The sequence below is a fragment of the Rhinatrema bivittatum genome, chromosome 3, assembly GCF_901001135.1.
Source record: "Rhinatrema bivittatum chromosome 3, aRhiBiv1.1, whole genome shotgun sequence".
Taxonomy (NCBI): Eukaryota; Metazoa; Chordata; class Amphibia; order Gymnophiona; family Rhinatrematidae; genus Rhinatrema; species Rhinatrema bivittatum.
The window spans coordinates 446,429,794-446,451,033 of record NC_042617.1 but is presented as its reverse complement, the minus strand read 5'-3'; the positions used below and the strand labels follow the sequence as shown (position 1 = coordinate 446,451,033).

Here is a 21,240-nt window from a genome sequence, read left to right as displayed (position 1 = left end):
GACATCAGTGCTGCTGAAACTTAAAACATCAACGCTGTTGATGCACGAATTTGACACACTCGATACCACTTGTGGAGCCTTCCTACATCAATCATATCATGTCGAATTACTAACACAACTTTACGTGGGCCACCCAAGATGAGGAGCAGAAGGAGATATGATACCTCTACCTCTTCCAATCACTAGAGCCCTTATGCCAACAACCTTGTTGGTAGGTTTACGCTTAGAGACACCAGATCCTATATATTTTCTGGTGCCTTATCTAATAGGCTTCCAGTTAAAGAACAAGAGCTTTTTCTAGTCTCAGAAGAAAATGTTCCACTGCCGACTTCAGGTCAGAGGGCTCGTCAGCCATGCAACCAAATAGTGGAGCTGGTGAAAAATGTCTTTACCTTTTTGGCTAACAAGAAAGGAGGGGTGTTCTATCCTCTTGTGTCCGGTATTGCCTGCATCCTCCTACAAGGAGTCTCCTGGATGTCCAAATCAACATCTGATAGATTGAAATTCCCTAGCAATAGCAGCTCCTCTTTCTTAGCAATTTTGTGAATATCCTCAAGTAAATAAATCTATGTCCATTTCTTCTGTCTGTGATGGAGGTCTGCATATTATACCAGTATAAATAGATGTTCTATTCCCTCTTTCCAGATTACTCTACAGTGCCACTTCCTTACCTCGTAAATGCTGTAAATGTTTTGCTTTAATATTTTTTTATATATAGTGCCACGCCTCCTGCCTGCCTTCCTACTTGGTCTTATCTGAATAGATTGTAGCTCGGTATAACTATATCTCAGTCATTGTTTTCCATGTATGACATCCCTGTGAGAGCTGCTGCTTCCCATTCAGCTTATTCCATGACTGCCTGTGGATCAGGGACTTTATTTCCAATGCTATGAGCATTAGTCTACATAGCTTTCCAGATGTTGCTCTTTTTTCCCATTTTTATACAAATATTTAATGTTTTACTTACCTTTTGTTCACCCATCCTTGATTATCCTAGTTTACAGTCCTTAATGCCAGTCTGTGTTGCAAGATGCTGCATCCCTTCTTCAGCAGGTGGACCCCATTTCTGCTCAGCAGTCCTTGAAATGTCATCCCATGGTTCAGGAAGCCAAAACGCTCTCATTAGTATATCTTTACAGCCATTCATTCATCTGCAGCATGCAAACTTCCCTGCCTGGACCTTTATGGTTGACTGGGAAGATGGCAGAGAATACCATCTATGCACCTATCTGCTTTACCCTCTGTCTCTCAGAGCCAAGAAGTCACTTTTAATATGGCTGGTGTGGTACCTAACCATATCATTTGTGCCAGCATGAGTGAGCAGCTTCAAAAAGTAGCCAGTAGGCTTGCGGATTTTTGGCATTCTCTCTGTAAATGTCTTTGATTTTGGCACCTAGTGGACAGCACACCTTTTGGGATAACACCTCCGTACCTCTCAGAAGTAGGTCACCAACTACCACTACCCTCTGCCTCTTAAGTGCAGTGGTTGTTGAGCCCACATCTTTGGGATTTGCAAGTTTCAATTCCTCCACATCCTGAGATGGTTTATCCTCCTCTGCTTCCAGGCCTGCATACTGTTTTTTTTCAGCTCGAGAGAAATTGGTGTCGTGGTGTTGGGTCTAGTAGATGTAGTGACCTGGATCTAGCTGTCATTTTATGGTCCAACTTAACCTTTCCCTCTGCTTGAGTTTTCCATCTTTGATGCCTGGAAAAACATTTCATCGATTGTAGTCCTCATTCTCCTGGATGCTTCTCCGTCTTGCCACCTCTTCGCTTGAATTCCACTACCTGTTTCCGGAGGGAGTTGATCTGCTGACATCTCTCACACTGAACCAACTCCTGACTGTGGATCAGAGAATCTGTTTGGAGAGCAGTAGAAGTGGAAACAGTGCCAACAGCTGTGGCGATATGATGTTTCCTGGCCATTTTTCAGTTGTTGAGTTTCCAGTACTGATGAAAGAAATGAGAAAGATCTACCAAAGTTCCAGCCTTTCTCTCAACTGTCCTACATGCAAAATTAGCCAGCTTGTAGAATCTAGCTTCTACACTCCAAATCCCTGCTTGTGGTCCTGTTTGCTTGCTTGTTTGATGCTTGGAAGTATAAAGTGTCTTATCTTATTCTTTCAGACTACAAAATTCTTTATAAATATATGAGAAATCAGGAGCTGCAGCTGGGAGTGGGGAAACTGAGCAGAAAACCTTGGGAGTCTCTCGATATAACTGGGAGACTTGGGGAAATTCTGGTCACCAGTTTAGTTGGTGATTGGGAATTGAAAATTTGTTGAGTGAGTCTCTAAGCATGAAGGCAGGAAGCATTTCTTTGAAGTGTTTCTATTCTTCCAGTCGATTACTTATCAGTGCAAGTGCTCACGACCACATGTGCTTCTTGCCTCTGTTCTTTCTCAACTTGCTCGCGCTGTACATAGAGCAGAGAGAGTACACAAAGATTGGGAGAGGAGCCAGGGTCCTGCAGTGTTGAGAGTAGGAAAAGCCAGGGTTCTGTATCGAGGGAGGATAAGGGGTTCAATAGAGAAAGAAGTTCGAGTTCTGGGGAGAGGAAGAAGAGGGGAAGAAAAATCTAAGTCTCATCCAGCATTTTCTGGAACATATGACAGTGACAAAAATTGTTTTTGTACTGATATACCTTATTTGCAGGCGTCACTAGCAAGGTTGGCTTCAACTATTTTCTTCATCTTCATAGAAAGTCCATCAGTTCAAAAAATGATTTCTGCCAGTACATCCCAGAAAATACTGATTGTTTCATTCCTTCCCTTCACCCCCAAATCTGGCGAGCACTTTTTTTTTTTTTTTGGCTAGTGCAGATGATACTGAAATTTCGTGCCCATAAAGTAGATATAAAAAAAAAATAAAATAGTGCACTGTTGTTTGCAATTGGCCAAAAAGAAATCTTTTACTTATCTAAAAAATTACATTTGCAAATTAATTATATAGGCATGATTAACTACTTACAGATCTGTCTTCCCATGGAGTGTACTCACATCTTCCGGGTATTACTTTTGTTTTCTTCCAGAAATCAGAAACCTCTGTTCCTAGGTATCACTATGCAATAAACAAAACTACAAAACTTCATCCAGAAATCTTTATCTGGGAAACACTGAAACATCCAGAAATCTTTATCTGGGTACAGCCTTCGGACAAGATTGGTCCGAGTATTAGTGTTGGATCTGAGCCTGCCTGCAGAATCAGATGCAAGACCCCACAATAGATAGCCACATGTAAAGCAAAAAAAAATTTCATAGATAGCCGCATTTTATAAATTTTATAAATAATCTTATAAAATAAAAAAAATAACAAAAAATATGAAATGATACACCTAGTCAATATTTTAGTTATGTACACATTTAAAATTGTCACTATTTAGATTTTAAGTTAATACCACAGTCTGAATTGAAGCAGTCTTTAGTAGCCTTACAGTTCCAGTATTTTGTAGCATTATGCAGTCCTACACCTTATAATGAGTATATGCATTTACTTGCTGAGTCAGTGAGATGATTATTTGATATGTTCTTTTTTTTACTTTAATCTATGAAAGCTAATCTGATCACACTAACCAACACCCTGACCCACTGCTGGCCAATTGACAGTGTGATATGTCTTGGTATAAATCAAATATTCCCTTGAGGAAAATTCTGCTCTATTGCTGCTTCTGCACAAGTATTTTTCCCTTTTTGAGCATTTCTTCCTGTAACACTACCTATTGGTTTCTTTACCTAGAGTTTAGTCACAAGCGCTCACAGATGTGCTCTGGTAGCGTGACACTTCTGTTCACCTAGGCCCATTTCTGTCTATGACCAGAACATGTCTTATTTTTTGCAACACTTTTATAACTTGTCCCACAGGATGTATGCACAACATAGTATGAGTCCTTATGCTGTCCTTCACTTTTCTGGTAACATACATTGATTATATCCCTGCTTGCCATTGTAATGAATATTATCCTGGGTAGTTGTTTACAATAACAGTATTCCTTGTAAAGATTTGCCCAGTATACCTAGTATTATATGAGAAACATAATATTTTCATACTAGTCTCTCTTTGTTCTCCTTACCTTTACCTGTTACTCCACTAATGTGTAATTACTTGACTCTGAAAAATAACATATGTGGTCTTGCTATTATAAATTAGGTCCTTTTTATAACGCAGATATCCTTATTGCTCAATCATAGAGCTAATAGCTACCTAGTGAAGCTTAGTTATGCTGTTATTATTTGTCAATTAGACAGTGCATGTCTGCCTATAAGTCTCATTTACTTTTAGGGGGGATCTAGAGGGATAACACACACAAGGTTAGCTGTTAGCATACACACTTAGCCCATTTGCCATAGTCACTTTTCACCGTTCTGTCTTCACCTCTGGTACTTGGGTGTGCCACTTTGCCATTTGTAAGTGGCACAACAGGGAAATGAGAAGTATGCCTGAACCAAAATGGAGAAGGAAATCCCCAGAACACTCTGCGTGTCTTTGGCCTGCCTGGGCTGAATGGACTCTGAGTGACTTACAGAATGTCCCTGGATATCTGTGGAGGCAAGCTGGCACCAGACAGGTGATGTCTATTCATAGAGTCACCACAGGGGAACTTCAGGCACTATTCTCAGGAGTTTGTAATCCACACAGTTACAGACGTGTTGATTGTCTTGACCAGTAAGAGTTTAACCAGAACAAAGAAAGTCATGGGAAATGGGCTACACATCCTGGGAAGCCAATCAGGATAGTTAGCGATGATTTAATCATGCAGTTGACATCACAACTTATGCAAATGATCCTTTGGGCAGTCATGCAAGTCTCTAGAACCTTCTACCCTGTATTTGAATGTTATCTATAAAACAAGGATCACTTTCTGTATACGAGGAGATGCTGGTCAGATTGAAAAACTAAGGGCACCCAGTACCTAGCATCTCCCGAGAACACTTATATTGACTAATAAAAATACATTATACTTTTTACTGAGTCTAAGTGTTCTTATGTCCCTGGCCATAAGCATAGAGGAAGCTTTAACATGATGCATTCCTCTTCCATATGATCATACAGTATAAAGAGAAGTGAATGTTGTTATAACAGGACCAGTATCCTTTGGGATTTGGGTGGGACTGTGCCAGAAATATGTGAATTTAGTGGAGATATTAGTTTTCTTTATCTTAATTTTTTTTTCATTTTTAAACTTTTCTTTACTCACAGGGCAGAGCAGCAGTAATTCTGATAACTGTGCAGAATTCAGAGTTAAGTATGTTGGTGCCATTGAAAAACTAAAGCTTGAAGAATGCAGAAGTCTACAAGGTCCCTTGGACTTGATCAATTACATCGATGTGGCACAGGTAATGAAAACTAGTAAAATAAACATTTCTGTCAAGCCATGAAAACATTGCTGCAAAGAAAAGCCCAAATTTATGTGTTATATGTGTGCTAAGTACTAGCATCTAGACCCAAAGTGCTTATGGTCTAGATGTGCTGCAAGGGGTGAGATGGGATTCCAGCACAGGCTGACAGCGCTGTGTCCCAAACTACAAGGGTCACTGTCAGCTATGGAGCACCCTTCATTCTATAGTCCAGAACTAGGCAAATATGGTCCTGGTGTGCCACAAAAAGGTCTAGTTTTCAGGATATCCACAATGAATATGCATAAGACACATTTGCATGTACTGCTGTATGGGATATAAATAAACAACCCTGGCAGCTAAAAGAGAGGTAACAGTGGTGGGGCTACTTGGCAACAGTGATCATAACATGATCAAATTTAAACTAATAACTGGAAGGGGGACAATAAGTAAATCTGCAGCTCTAACACTATATTTTAAAAAAGGAAACTTTGATAAAATGAGAAAAATAGTTAGAAAAAAACTGAAAGGTGCAGCTGCAAAGGTTAAGTATTCAACAGGCATGGACATTGTTTAAAAATACAATCCTAGAGGCGCAGTCCATATGTATTCCACACATTAAGGTGGAAGGAAGGCAAAACGATTACCGTCATGGTTAAAAGGTGAGGTGAAAGAGGCTATTTTAGCCAAAAAAACTTCCTTCAGAAATTGGAAGAAGGATCCATCTGAAGAAAATAGGATAAAACATAAGCATTGTCAAGTTAAGTGTAAAACATTGATAAGACAGGCGAAGAGAGAATTTGAAATGAAATTGGCCATAGAGGCAAAAACTCATAATAAAAAACTTTTTAAAATATATCCAAAGCAAGAAACCTGTGAGGGAGTCGATTGGACCATTAGATGGCCGAGGGGTTAAAGGGACTCTTAGGGAAGATAAAGCCATTGCAGAAAGACTAAATTAATTCTTTGCCTCCATGTTTACTAATGAGGAGTTTAGGGAGATACCAGTTCCAGAGATGGTTTTCAGAGGTGATGAGTCAGATGAACTGAACGAAATCACTGTGAACCTGGAAGATGTAGTAGACCAGATTGACAAACTAAAGAGTAGCAAATCACCTGGACCGGATGGTATGCATCCTAGGGTACTGAAGGAACTCAAAAATGAAATTTTTGATCTACTAGTTAAAATTTGTAACCTATCATTAAAATCATCCATTGTACCTGACGACTTGGAGGGTGGCCAATGTAACCCCAATATTTAAAAAAGGCTCCAGGGGCGATCCGGGTAACTATAGACCAGTGAGCCTGACTTCAGTACCAAGAAAAATAGTGGAAACTATTCTCAAGATCAAAATCGTAGGGCATATAAAAAGACATGATTTAATGGAACAGAGTCTACATGGATTTACCCAAGGGAAGGCTTGCCTAACAAATCTGCTTCATTTTTTTTGAAGGGGTTAATAAACATGTGGATAAAGGTGAACCGGTAGATGTAGTGTATTTGGATTTTCAGAAGGCGTTTGACAAAGTCCCTCTAAGAAAACTAAAAAGTCATGGGATAGGAAGCGATGTCCTTTCGTGGATTACAAACTGGTTAAAAGACAGGAAACAGAGAGTAGGATTAAATGGTCAATTTTCTCAGTGAAAAAAAGGTAAACAGTGGAGTGACTCAAGGATCTGTACTTGGACCGGTGCGATCTGGAAAAGAATACGACGAGTGAGGTTATCACATTTGCGGATGATACAAAATTATTCAGAGTAGTTAAATCACAAGCAGACTGTGATACATTACAGGAGGACCTTGCAAGACTGGAAGATTGGGCATCCAAATAGCAGATGAAATTTAATGTGGACAAGTGCAAGGTGTTGCATATAGGGAAAAATAACCCTTGCTGTAGTTACACGATGTTAGGTTCCATATTAGGAGCTACCACCCAGGAAAAAGATCTAGGCATCCTAGTGGATAATACTTAAATCGTCGGCTCAGTGTGTTGCAGCAGTCAAAAAAGCAAACAGAATGTTAGGAATTATTAGGAAGGGAATGGTTAATAAAATGGAAAATGTCATAATGCCTCTATATCGCTCCATGGTGAGACCGCACCTTGAATACTGTTTACAATTCTGGTCGCCGCATCTCAAAAAAGATATAGTTGCTATGGAGAAGGTACAGAGAAGGGCAACCAAAATGATAAAGGGGATGGAACAGCTCCCCTATGAGGAAAGGCTGAAGAGGTTAGGGCTGTTCAGCTTGGAGAAGAGTTGGCTGAGGGGGGATATGATAGAGATCTTTAAGATCATAAGAGGTCTTGAACGAGTAGCTGAGACTCTGTATTTACACTTTTGAATAATAGAAGGACTAGGGGGCATTCCATGAAGTTTGGGTAATTGCCGGGTTCTTGTGGCCTGGTTTGGCCTCTGTTGGAAACAGGATGCTGGGCTTGATGGACCCTTGGTCTGACCCAGCATGGCAATTTCTTATGTTCTTACTAATCGGAGAAAATTCTTTTTCACTCAATGCACAATAAAGCTCTGGAATTTGTTGCCAGAGGATGTGGTTAGTGCATTTAGTGTAGCTGGGTTCAAAAAAGGTTTGGATAAGTTCTTGGAGGAGAAGTCCATTAATGTCTATTAATCAAGTTTACTTAGGGAATAGCTACTGCTATTAATTGCATCAGTAGCATGGAATCTTAATGTTTGGGTAATTGCCAGGTTCTTGTGGCCTGGTTTGGCCTCTGTTGGAAACAGGATGCTGGGCTTGATGGACCCTTGGTCTGACCCAGCATGGCAATTTCTTATGTTCTTAAGTCAATTCAGGAGCAGCCTCAAAGGACGTTAGTGATACAATAATTTAAATAGGTCACAATATCCAGTTTACACACCAATGAATTAATTTGTTTGCATAATATTTTCCTAATTAGATGGTATTGTCATTTTATCTCTTATATGTTAATAAGATTGAATTATTGTAAGTCATGTGATTGTTTTTGTAAATTGAGCCAGAAGACAAAAAGAAAATTTATTGCTGACTCTTAACATACTTTTTGACCTTTAGTGTATATTCTAGCATTTCAGCAACTTTGGATAGTTTTGCAAGTCTAATCAGTGCAATTCTATTGCTGTAAGATTCTTTTTTTTCTTCACTGTCACCAAACTAGTCTAGCTTATTAGGACCTTTAGAATCCCTTCTGTCATATTTAATATGATAATATAATGACTTTTATTTAAATGGTAAGTATAATAAATTCCATTAAAACCAAGACAGTCAAAGCAGTTCCAAGTCTTGGGTCATCAGGATACAAAGTAAGTCTTATTATAGGTGCGTCTGGCCCTTTGTACACACATGCCAGCATTTGAAATAGCGAGTTGCAATGGGAAATATCGACATTAAGAATCATTTGCGGTTTTGAGTTCTGAGTGGTCTCCCCCAACAGGAGGAAAGGGGCAAGAAATGGCCAATTATCTTTTGCCTAATCTGGCAAACAAATAAGAGAGCATATATCTGATCCCCCCACACTGACGACAAACCACACTAAGGGAATCCTTCACTAATAATCAAAAGTTAATTACTCCCAACTGACTAAACAACAAAATATATATTTTTTTTATACATGTATATTACAATGTCTAATACATACACTCAACACTTCATTTTACAAATGTAAACAATTTTATTCTATTGCATTTATCCCCATATATAAGTGCAAAACAATTTCTCTCTCCTGCCAATATGCTGTAGTAAATGTCCAAATCGGAGTGGGGTCCCTTAAGCAGGGGGTGGGGGATGGAAACGGGGCTTCCCATACAGGGGGAAGCAAGGCAAGAAACAAGCCTTAACTTACCAATCAGGAATGCCATGCTGCCCCCTCCCCCCTTTTCACTGCACATCCTATCTGGGGTGTCAAAATTGTTGAAGGCTGTAAAAAGAAAACAAAACCAGCAGCTAAAAGAAAGAGATCTTTATTGATATCTCAGGAAAGTGCAATTACCAGCAAGGTAATTCAGAAGCAGGTTCAGAGAACATTGTGATACATAAGTTACCACCTCCATTTTACACACCAATGGATCAATTTGTTTGCAAAACATTTTCCTAATTGGTTGGTATTATAATTTTATCTCATATCTGTTAATAAGATTACATTTTTGAAACTCATGTGATTTTTTTTTTTTTTAAATTGAGCCAGAAGGCAAAAATGAAACTCAGTACTGATTCTTAACATACTTTTTGACCTGTAGCATACATAAGAACATAAGAAATACCATACTGGGTCAGACCAAGGGTCCATCAAGCCCAGTATCTTGTTTCCAACAGTGCTAATCCAAGTCACATGTACCTGGTAAGTATCCAAACATTAGATAGATCACAAGCTACTATTGCTAATTAATTACCATAATAGTTTATGGATTTAACCTCTAGGAACCTAGGAAAACCTTTTTTAAACCCAGTAACACTAACTGCTGAAACCACATCCCCTGGCAATGAATTCCAGAGTTTAACTATGCGCTGAGTGAAAAATAATTTTCTTCGATTTGTTTTAAATGAGCCACTTGCTAACTTCATGGAGTGCCCCCAGGTCCTTCTTTTATCGGAAAGAGTAAATAACTGATTCACATTTACCCGTTCTAGACCTCTCATGATTTTAAAGACTTCCATCATATCCTTCCTCAGCCGTCTCTTCTCCAAGCTGAACAGCCCTAACCTCTTCAGCCTTTCCTCATAGGGGAGCTGTTCCATCCCCTTTATCATTTTGGATGCCCTTCTCTGTACCTTCTCCATCGCAACTCTATCTTTCTTGAAATGAGCCACTTGCTAACTTCATGGAGTGCTCCCTGGTCCTTCTATTATCTGAGAGAGTAAATAACCGATTTACATTAACTTGTTCAAGTCCTTTCATGATTTTGTAGACTTATATCTCCCCCCTCAGTCATCTCTTCTCCAAACTGAAAAACCCTAACTTCTTTAGCCTTTCCTCATAGGGCAGCCGTTCCATGCCCCATATCATTTTGGTCACCCTTCTCTGCACTTTCTCCAGTGCAGCTATATCCTTTTGGAGATGCGGCGACCAGAATTGTACACAGTATTCAAGGTGCGGTCTCACCATGGAGCGATTTATAGAGACATTTTGTCATTTTCCGTTTTATTAACCATTCCCTTCCTAACAATTCCTAACATTGTTTTTTTGACTGCTGCAGCATACTGAGCTGACTATTTTAAAGTATTATCCACTATGATGCCTAGATCTTTTTCCTGGGTGGTAGCTTCTAATATGGAACCTAACATCGTGTAACCACAGCAAGAGTTATTTTTCCCTATATGCAACACCTTGCACTTGTTCACATTAAATTTCATCTGCCATTTGGATGCCCAATCTTCCAGTCTTGCAAGGTCCTCCTGTAATGTATCACAATCCGCTTGTGATTTAACTACTCTGAATAATTTTGTATCATCTGCAAATTTGATAACCTCACTCATCATATTCCTTTCCAGCTCATTTATATATATATATATATATATATATATATATATATATATATATATATATATATATATTGAAAATCACCGGTCCAAGTACAGATCCCTGAGGCACTCCACTGTTTACCCCTTTCCACTGAGAAAACTGACCATTTAATCCTACTCTGTTTCCTATCTTTTTTTTTTTTTTTTTTTTTTTAAATTTGACAATTTTTATTCATTTTAGAACAAAGATGCACTGTAACACAATACACAAGTCAAATAGCATAACTTAAGTGCTGGAGTGCAACAACTCTGTCGGCACTCCCCTGAGAGAGAACCCCCCCATCCCTCCCCTCCCCCAATCCAACCCTCCCTCCCAACATGGCATCCTAGTATTAACATACACTATTCGCCAACCTCCAATGAATACAGAGTGCAAGAGATATTGGTCTGAAAGCACATAAGAGATCACAAAAATAAAGTAACATCATAAGTGGTACAGAGTATCTAACAGTGCAGAACTGGACGGAACAAGACATTCATTCCCCATGGGAAGCGATCTAAGTCGCGGTCCGAGGGGTAGCACCCCAGCGCTAGGTTGGAGGTAAGAACACATTAGTCCAGGCCTAGGGCAACAGCCAGGGGTCTCCAGGAAGCCATGAAAGCTGGAATACTCTGACGTTTGGAGGCCGTCAAATAAGCCAGCCGATAGTACTGGTGTAATTTCCCCTTAATCTCCTTAAGGGAAGGGATAGTCCCCGATTTCCAATTAGCAGCTATAAGGCTACGGGCAGCCACAAACACTTGGGCACAGACTCGGTGATATTTCTTGGGCAAAGCATCAGGAAAGACGGATAACAGCGCGGCAGTAACAGTAGGGCTAAAATCAATTTCCAATAGAGTCCCTAGCCATAGAAACAACTCCGTCCATAAAGGAGTCAGTTTTGGACAATGCCACCAGATATGCAAGTAAGAGCCCACATCCCTGCAGCCACGCCAGCACTCATCCGTCAGATGGGGATAGAATTTATGTAATTTGTCAGGGGTGAGGTACCACCGGTAAACCATTTTGTAACAGTTTTCCTGTAACTTGGCTGAAGTCGAGCATTGTCTGGCCCCTTGAAGTACGTCAACCCAGGTACGAGCCTCCCAATGAAGCTGTAAGTCAGTCTCCCATTGTTTAACAAAGGTGCAGTGTTCTACACCCTGCTGAAAGAACAATTGATAGAGCTTGGACGTGGCACCCCGCAGGATATCACTATAAAGGAAATAGGACTCTATAATAGACCGTCCCGGTCTAAGCTGGCCGAGGCGTTGCAGAGTGCGAATAAAATGGGTAATTTGCGCATAGGCTAGAAAATTCAAAGGGGGTAACTGTTTCCTATCTTTTAACCAGCTTGTAATCCATGAAAGGACATCGCCTCCTATCCCATGACTTTTTAGCTTTCTTAGAGGGACTTTGTCAAACGCCTTCTGAAAATTCAAATACACTACATCTACCGGTTCACCTTTATTGAAATGAAGCAGATTTGTTAGGCAAGACTTCCCTTGGGTAAATCCATGTTGACTGTATTCCATTAAACCATGTCTTTCTATATGCTCTACGATTCTGAACTTGAGAATAGTTTCCACTATTTTTCCCGGCACTGAAGTCAGGCTCACTGGTCTATACCTGGATCACCCCTGGAGCCTTTTTTAAATATTGGGGTTACATTGGCCACCCTCCAGTCTTCAGTCTGCTTGAGATTTAACTACTCTGCATAATTTTGTGTTGTCCGCAAGTTTGATTACCTCACTCCTTGTACCCCTTTCCAGATCATTTATAAATATATTAAAAAGCACCAGTGCAAGTACAGATCCCTGAGGCACTCCACTTTTTACCTTTTTCCACTGTGAAAACTTATCATTTAATCCTACTTTCTGTTCCTGTCTTTTAACCAACTTGCAATCCACAAAAGGACATCGCCTCCTATCCCATGACTTTTTAGTTTTCTTAGAAGCTCTCATGCAGGACTTTATTGAAAGCCTTCTGATAATCCAAATATACCACATTACATTCTAGCATATTAGCAGCCTTGGATAGTTTTGCAAATCTGATCAGTACAAGTTCATTGATGTAAATCTATTCAAAACACTCTTACACTGCCTCCACAGGATGCAAATATATTTCATGCATATTCTTTATGAATATATCCTGAAAACAAAACCTATTTGTAGCATTCCAGGACCGGAGTTGCCTATTCTTGTTGCAGTTCACTTTTCTGCTGGAATTTTAGTAGTGGTTTGTATTTTGTTGAATGTGTAAAACCTAATAGTCAACTGCCAGTTAGGACAGTGTCACAAAGCAGATTACAGTTTATGTATTGTGCCTTTTAAGCAGTTTAAAATAAACTTTTATTATTGCATTTTCTATAGTTTTAATTGTGTTAATTGTTATTACTGGCAATTCTCTCTTTTTTAATTATAACTTATGGATGTTTTATTGTAAACTGTCCAGGGCTTCGGTATGGGCTATATATAAACAATTGATAAATAGATAGATAAAATAAATAAAGATTACTGCATCGTGGCACAATGTCTGAAAATAACACTTCTCCAGTTTGCATGTGTGATCTTTAAATGTGGACTGAACAGCCCTCCTTAGCATTGTTATTTTAGTCTGTGCATAGGGAAAACCAGCTAAAAAGGAGCAAATGGAACAGCTTCCTCCACAGTCTTTTAAACGGAGAAAGAACAGTAATGTGCCCCATCCAGCCTGGATACACACAAAGGAATACTTGGCTCAGTTACCGCCTTGCTATGATTTCACAGATACCCATGCTAATCCTTCTGTAGCATTTATCACAGCATAAAGCATTATATTCCAAATCTTTCTTTATGGTAGGGCTTTTTAAAAACTTTATTACACAGTTGCCATACCTCCACTGAAAATCTGCCCAGGGCTAGACTAGCAGTCTTTGCTTCTGTTAGTAGTCGTTTCTTTTTGACCTTTGTAGAAAATGTAAAATTCTTTGTACCATAGATCGATCGCTTGTATTTGTGAAAGGGTGCTAGTGGGTCCCAAGATAAATTTGATTTACTCTCCATGAAATTTCTTTCCACTCCAACAGGGAGTTATTCAGCTCCACATGAAAAAAGGTTAGGCCATGCCAGCCTGTGGTCAATCCAGGACGCAGCTTTTAAAGAGTTTGTGCTGTTCTGGGGAGGTGCATCCTTTTTCTACCACTATTCATGCCAACACTGTGGCAAAAACGGACTGCACCTAACCTCTGTCCTTACCAACTATTAAATGTGTAGAAAGGAAAGTCTGGCTTTGTTAAATCAGTTCTCTTCTTTTTACTATAGAAGTTTCAAAGTTTTCATTTTGGTTTTCATTTCACAGCAAGATGGAAAGTTGCCCTTTGTGCCGCCAGAAGAAGAGTTTATTATGGGTGTTTCGAGGTACGGCATTAAGGTAGCAACATCCGATCAGTATGTAAGTAAGAGTTTCTTTATGTGTACAATTCTGCAAAAGCTAAGCATACTTGATTACTGTTGCATCAGTCAACAAAGGGACTGAAATTTCAACAGGGTTTTTTTTGTTTTGTTTAGTTTAACAAAAGGTAACATTTTGTTCCTTGCAGCATGGATGAGTGAAGAAAATATATCCCTGTTTTACCTGCATGCTTTAAATAAATATCTAGGCAGTTTAAGATAATAAAATTAAACAATCAACCAAGCCTTCGAGCTTCAGCTGTATATCTAGTGCAAACAGTTGGTATTAATACCATACACACAAACATTTTAAACAATTAGTAAAGTAGATGCAACATGTAGATTTCTAGCTAAATCCCTCCCAGTTAACAGCTGCTCCAGTTTTTTTTTTTAACTGAAACCCCCGCCCCCCCAAACATATTTTATATAGTAAGAATCTGTTGTAGTTCCATGTGAATTTGGATCTTAACATTGGTTTCACCATGACATTTGAATACAGCTACCCCTGGAGCTACAGTGGAGGGGTTTACTAAGCTAGCGTGGAGCCTTGATCTTCCCATCAAGCACGCACAGGGTGCCAGTATTACTCCAACCATTTCTCAAGATGCACCAAATATAGATGGGACGCTCCCTTGTCTTGATCACTGGTTAGAATTTCAGGGTTGGTGGTCTTTTTAGAGCAGATCCAGTGTAATGTATTGTGGCATTTTTAGCTAGTATATGATAGTGGACATTTTTGTTTTTAATAAAGGAAGTTAACTTGTAAAGTTTTTTTGAATTATCATCGTTCATTACATTTGTGATTAAAATGTAAAGGATCATAGCAAAAAGGACATCAAAGGTGAATGGAAATAACACATTGACTGTTCCTTGTTTACTGACCTTAGAAGGCCAAATTTACTAAGGGTTCGGTTTTAAAAGAAGAGAGCGTGCGTCCATGTGTGCGTAGTTCCCAGCGCGCGCGCATGGATGCAGCTATTTTGTAACATGTGCGCGTCGGCATGTTATAAAAAACTGATCGTGCACGCACATGCACGCCAGATTTTAATATCCGTGTATGCATATGTGGGCGGGTGTCCTCAAATGCATGCAACGGGGGGGGGGGGGGGGATTTAAAAAAACCCAAAACATGCGGCAATGCAACAGGACCTTCCCCAGTTCCCTCCCAGCCTGCTCCAATTAAGGAGCAGACTGGGAGGAAACTTTCCTATACTCCTGCCTACCCTTCCTCCCTTTTCCCCTCTCCTCTTTGATTCCTAAATAACCCTAGCTATCTCCACATTTTTTGGTTTTATACTTATTGCTCCTTCGGAGCAGAAGTAATTTCCGCATACTTCCCCAGGACAGAGCCTAATGGCTGCTGTCCCAGCTGATCCCCACCCCGCCTGCCCCTTTTCGATGGTAGGGGTTATGCACGTGGCCAGGCCCTTTCTGAAATGCTTTTGGCACACACACACACGGCCTGGCTATGCACATTAACCCCTGGATTTTATGCATGTGGGTCATCAACAATTCGCACTTAGGGCGCTTCCAATTTTGAATCTGTACCTATTAGTACATCTGGCCCATGAGGAAGTAGATTTAAAAGAGTTAGATGGAGCAGAGAATGGATTGATTGCGTTTGGCTTAGTGGCACACAGTGTCACACTAAATGAAAGATTTGGCTTGAGCTTTCAAGGGCTTCATTCATAATTGGAAACTCTGAAAGCACAGTGTACTCCATGGCCCTATAGTTAGATTTTGATAGAGCACAGACAGAACACCCTCAGCTGAAACATAAAATGGTGAACATTAGCGTAATGTTGGGCAGTCAAGAGATTTGACTGACTGGACCTCAGGCGTAAAGAAGACCTCGTTGGCCGGCCATAGCTTCAGTTCTCCCCCAAGCATCCTTCTGAGTCCTTCTGCAGTATGGTCCTTGTTTTGCAACAAAATATTCAAGTGTCTCTCACATCTTTTGAGAGGGGGGGGGGGGCGGCAAGACTTTCCAAAATATAAAAAAGTGTCCTGTACTGGATGTGGAGCTAACTTTGCCTTTTCCCACTTAACAGGATGTTTTGCACAGGCACGCTCTGTATTTGATCGTCCGGATGGTTTGCTATGATGACGGGCTGGTGGCAGGAAAAAGTTTATTGGCTTTGAAGACTATGGATGCAAATCATGAAGAATGTAGCCTCTGGGTGTACCAGTGTAATAGTCTGGTAAAGTGTTTTGATCGTTTTAAGCTAAAAAGTTGTTTTGTTGGTAAATGACAGATTTATTTTTTTTTCAGTATTTTTCTCTTTAATTCCCAATATTAATGTTACTAGCCGTTAAGCCCGTTAAAACGGGCGAGATTCTGTCAGACTGGCATGGTTAGAGCCGCTCTGTTCTCCACAACTTCCCTTTTCCTTCCATCTTTCCTTTCCTTCCCCTCTCACCTCATCTACAACCCATTCCCTCTCCCAGCCCTCCTCCACTTTTTTTTCTCTTCTCCAGAACTTCTTACCCTTCCCACTTGTTCAGTCATATCCTCTTCCCCTCACCTTCCCTTTCCTTCCCCTTCTCTCCTCCACTCCCTTTTTTTCTCTACTCCACTTTACCCTTCCCACTTACATCCTCTTCCTTCCATCCCTTCTCATTTTCCCTTTCCACCCCGTCCCTCTCCCTCAGCCCTCCTCCACTCCCTTTTTCTGTACTCCACAACTTTACCCTCCCCACTTACATCCTCTTCCTTCCCCTCCCACCTCCTCCACAACACCGTCCCTCTCCCTCAGCCCTCCTCCACTCCCTCTTCTCTTATCCAGAACGCGCGCCTGACGCTTAGATACCGCCGCTGCTCCATGGGAGGTCTCCAGGGGTCTCTCTCTTTCGCGCGTGCCTCTCCACCGGGCTCGTTGCTGGCCCGCCTGACGCTCGGTGATGAGGCGCGCACGCGAGAGAAAGACCCCTGGAGACCTCCCATTTCTATGTCTGTGCCGCCGCTTCTCCCCGCGCGAGAGACAGACCCCCCCCACCCCCCCGGAGACCTTCTGTGCTGCCGCCGTCGCTGCTCCTCCCCGCTGCTTCATTCCTTCCGGCCGCTTCATTCCTTCCCAGCAGCATGTTGCTGCCCTCTGACAGACGTGCTCTTGCGCATACGCAGTAGAGCTGCTTTCTACTGCGCATTTGCAGCATGTCGGTCCAAGCCCATTTATATGGTAGATGATCCTCTAGCCCCATAATCATGTTTGTTCACAAAGCGATTAGCAGCTTTTTTTCTCCCGTTATTTTGTGTTGTGAGGATAGTCACTAGTTAGGGACCTTTGTTTTAGTTTTTTTTTAATTTTATTTATCTCAGCGTTTATTACAAGAACAAAAACAGGAGAATATCAGTGTGAAAATGATTTGTCATTTTTCCAGGTAAATATCGGCGTTTGTGATGGACAAAAGCCAGGATGGTAAAAAACTGTTAAGCAGATTATTTGATTTCTATTTATTTGGATTTAGCTCACGGCAAGTTACATTCAGGCACAGTAGGATGGATCCTAGAGCAGGGTATCCAAAACCTTTTGTGAAAGGAGCCACCCATCTTTCAAAATCATTGACAGGGCAGGATGAAACTTTTTAATGAGGAGTTCTGCCAGTATCTCCCTTTTTCTCTCTTCATTTCTTCTATCACCTCCTCTCAAACCTTCACCTCGTCCAGCATCTTCCCTCTTCTTTCCAACTTTCCCCTTCCCTGTCACCTGGTGCCTTACCTCTTCCCTCCCTCCCCAACATCTCCCATGTTTCATCAGCGTCCCCTTCTCTCTCCTCCTTTCTTCCCTTCTCCCAGAAGGGCACCGTTCTTTATGCCTCTCCACTCTGTATTAACGCCAGCTGCAGCTTTGGCCTTCCTTTCCAATGGCAACGCTGGGATTTCCTGCATTGCAGCTTCTATGGTGACTCCAGTTTCTCTCCTGCGTGGCTCTGGCGGCAGCAGCAGCAGCACTGGTCTCCCTCCTCCAGTGCAGTTCTGGTGTTGATTCTGGCTGTGATGAGAGCTCTGGTCTCCTCTTCCATCTGCAGCATTTTTTTTTTTTTAAATTTTATTTTATATACCGGCAACCGTTTGCACATCGTGCCGGTTTACAGATAACTTACAACCAAGGATATATAGGCAAAGCCTTTACAAAGAACAGTTTGTAACAATAAACTCAGTAACATAGCAATAAACAAGATAAAAAGGTGGGGAGGAGAGGTATATAGGTAGACAAGACAGGGGGAGGGGGGAGGGAGAAAAGGATACATAAGGAAAAGATATGTACAGGGGTTTGAGGAAAATGTGATAAACACAGATTATTTACAGGTTAGTATAAGCGCAGAGGAACAGTGATTGGAGGGGAGAGGCGGGTACTAAGTAATATTTTAGGTGCATGGGCACATGCGTGCTGCTAACAAACATTTTTGTTGCATGTTCGGTCCTCGCCCAGTTCCTGTGCATGTTTTCTCCCCCCCCCCCCCCCCCCCCATTCTTTTGGGGAGAGGGATGCTGGAAAGCATTGTGAGGCTGTAGCTATGTTTTTGAAATTAGGGTGAAAATCAATTTAAACTGATTTTTTACCTTTGCAAAAACCCAGAAATGTATTGGTCAACAGTGGTTTAAACCGCAAGCGAAGGACCCCATCCTTAGCATAAGGAGCTTGCATTTTGCAGTTGTTTGATTTTGACCCAGTTTGTGGTATGCAGTTAACTGGTTTGAATTATTGTTTTAAATTGAAAACTACTTAGCTGATAGCTGGGAGGAGGGCAGTAACAGTAGTTCAGATTCCTCTGTCTCAAAATGATGAACCTCTACTTGATGCCGGTGTGCTACCAGCTCAAGGATAGCATTCGTAGAGTTTTTATGGGGTCTGTGCCTGTTCCCCTTGGTCCTACATATTGGTGCTGTGATACTGACTTCAGTTTATCAGCATTAATAGGACAAGTTGTCGATGATGCTAAAAGGTCAGAAACTGAGACATTGGGTCCATCAATTCAGAGGTTACAGTATTTTGTCATGGTTTTTCCTTTATCAAATCTTCCTTTAGAAAGAGACCAGGATGCACCTGCCTAACATTATCCTTATTTATTATTAGCTTTTCTAAGATGGGCACTCAATTCTTTCAGAAACAAGCATCGGAGAGGTCATGTGTATACCTTAGTTTGTATTAGTGACCTGTAAATCCTCTAAGTAATGATCCCCAGAAATAGGGTGCTATTCCCACATACAATTGATATCCTAATGCATCTTCATGTCCTGAGTGAAACTCGGGTCCAGTGCAATCTCTCTCACATGAGCCCAGCCGTCCAGTTTCTCAGCTGGCAAAGGACTGGAAGAAAAGCAGTCGGAGAGGTTACATGCATAGTGTTGCACAAATCTCAAGCAGACCTTAGCTGAAGTAACTCCACAACACACACACATGAGGATATTATCATGCACAATGTCCAAGTGATTCATTTTTGTTTTTCAATGAAGGAACAAGCACAAGCCATCTGCAAAGTCCTGTCCACTGCATTTGATTCAGTCTTAACATCGGAGAAAGCTTGAATTCCTCTCGGACAGCTTGAGTTGACAGCACAAGAAGTCTTTGTGTGTGAACAGGGTCTTAGCTACTTGGACATTTTATGATTGCAGGTGAAATTGGACCAAATCATGCATATGAAAGCAAGATGGACTTTGAGGTTTGGTTTTTTTTTGGGGGGGGGGGGGTTTAAGTGCCTGAAAAATGACTCTTATTTCACAAATATTAAAACAAAAGTTTAGAAGGTACAGCTTTATGGGCATTTTTGGAAGGCTATATTCTTTGCAAGACTTGTCTTAAGTAGCATGAATTTTCTTGTCTAGACATTTTGCAGACTGCATCAGCACCAGCAATGAATTTTTAATAAAAGACGGTACAGCCTAAGGCTTAGAGCATAGACGTGTTCTGAAACCTGTGAGAAGTCCCCACACTTAATGGCTCCGAGAGCTCGTGACAGAGAATCTCTGTATAAATTCTGTCCCTTCTTTACTCTCATAATGTATATAATTAAAAACGGCCTTTGTGTGATAAAAATCAGTGAACACGGAAGCTGTGGCCTCGTTCTGTGACTCCAGCTTGCAAGCCTGCTGCTTAAAATCGCCTCTGTCCAAGCACTGCCCAGTAAAAACGGGGGGTTAAACTCAGCCTGGCTAGTGATGATTTTGATAGCGATGGCAGATCCTGAAGAAGCCACACCACTAATTTATAACTGAAGTGCCATTTCACAGGCTGCAGCCCTTCATGACACTATGAAATGCTTTAGTATTCAGGTGCTGTATGATAGTTTACTTTTCTCTGAATTTTTTATAGAATGTGAGTGGATTAGAAATATTTTTGCATATTTATAAGCTCTGTCTTAAACATTTCTTAAAAATGTAGATAAAAGGTGTAAAATGATACACATTCTTGTTAATTCAAAAAATATGAAACTGTTGTCATTATATTACTGAGTGGCTTTCTGTACACATCGTCAGATCAGCATGTTTCTCCATATCTTAAATACATATAACAGCTATGTTGATGGAACTAGCCTTTTTTTTTTTTTTTTTATTAGCTCCTGCATCCGAGGTTCATTCCCACAGGATCAGAAATCATTCCTTCATACTGCATTTTGGTTTCTTTTTGGCTTGCTATCATCTCAATTGTTTGTTGCAGCAGCAATCTGTGCACATAAATCGTGGCTACAGTTCCCATAGGCTCTATTTATATATTATTTATTTTAAAAATATATAGCCCACATGCTCCACTGTAGCAGGTTACAATGGTACATAGATAAAAAATAGAACGACAGCAATTAAAGAGGTGCTGCATATGCATTATTAAACAGCTAAACATTTTAGACTACAAATTCTTTTTTTGTTTAAATCATTTTTATTGAACAAAGGAGTACACAACAAAGACAAAGCATGTATTTTTACAGAAGTTTAGCACTACCTTAAATAAAGGTGATCAGTCAAATAAAGGTATCCTAGTGTAT

At 40.6% G+C, this 21,240-nt stretch overlaps 1 protein-coding gene across 1 annotated transcript in view; it reads left to right on the top strand.

Annotated features, from left to right (window-relative positions):
• Nucleotides 1-21,240, top strand: part of ITGB1BP1 (integrin subunit beta 1 binding protein 1) — a 39,123-nt gene extending 17,883 nt beyond the window's left edge. Inside the window, exons 4-7 of the mRNA XM_029595840.1 lie at nucleotides 5,197-5,333; nucleotides 14,168-14,260; nucleotides 16,311-16,460; nucleotides 19,718-21,240. Coding sequence (XP_029451700.1) covers nucleotides 5,197-5,333; nucleotides 14,168-14,260; nucleotides 16,311-16,460; nucleotides 19,718-19,789 — 452 coding nt within the window. The 3' untranslated portion in view covers nucleotides 19,790-21,240. The remainder of the gene's footprint in view (nucleotides 1-5,196; nucleotides 5,334-14,167; nucleotides 14,261-16,310; nucleotides 16,461-19,717) is intronic.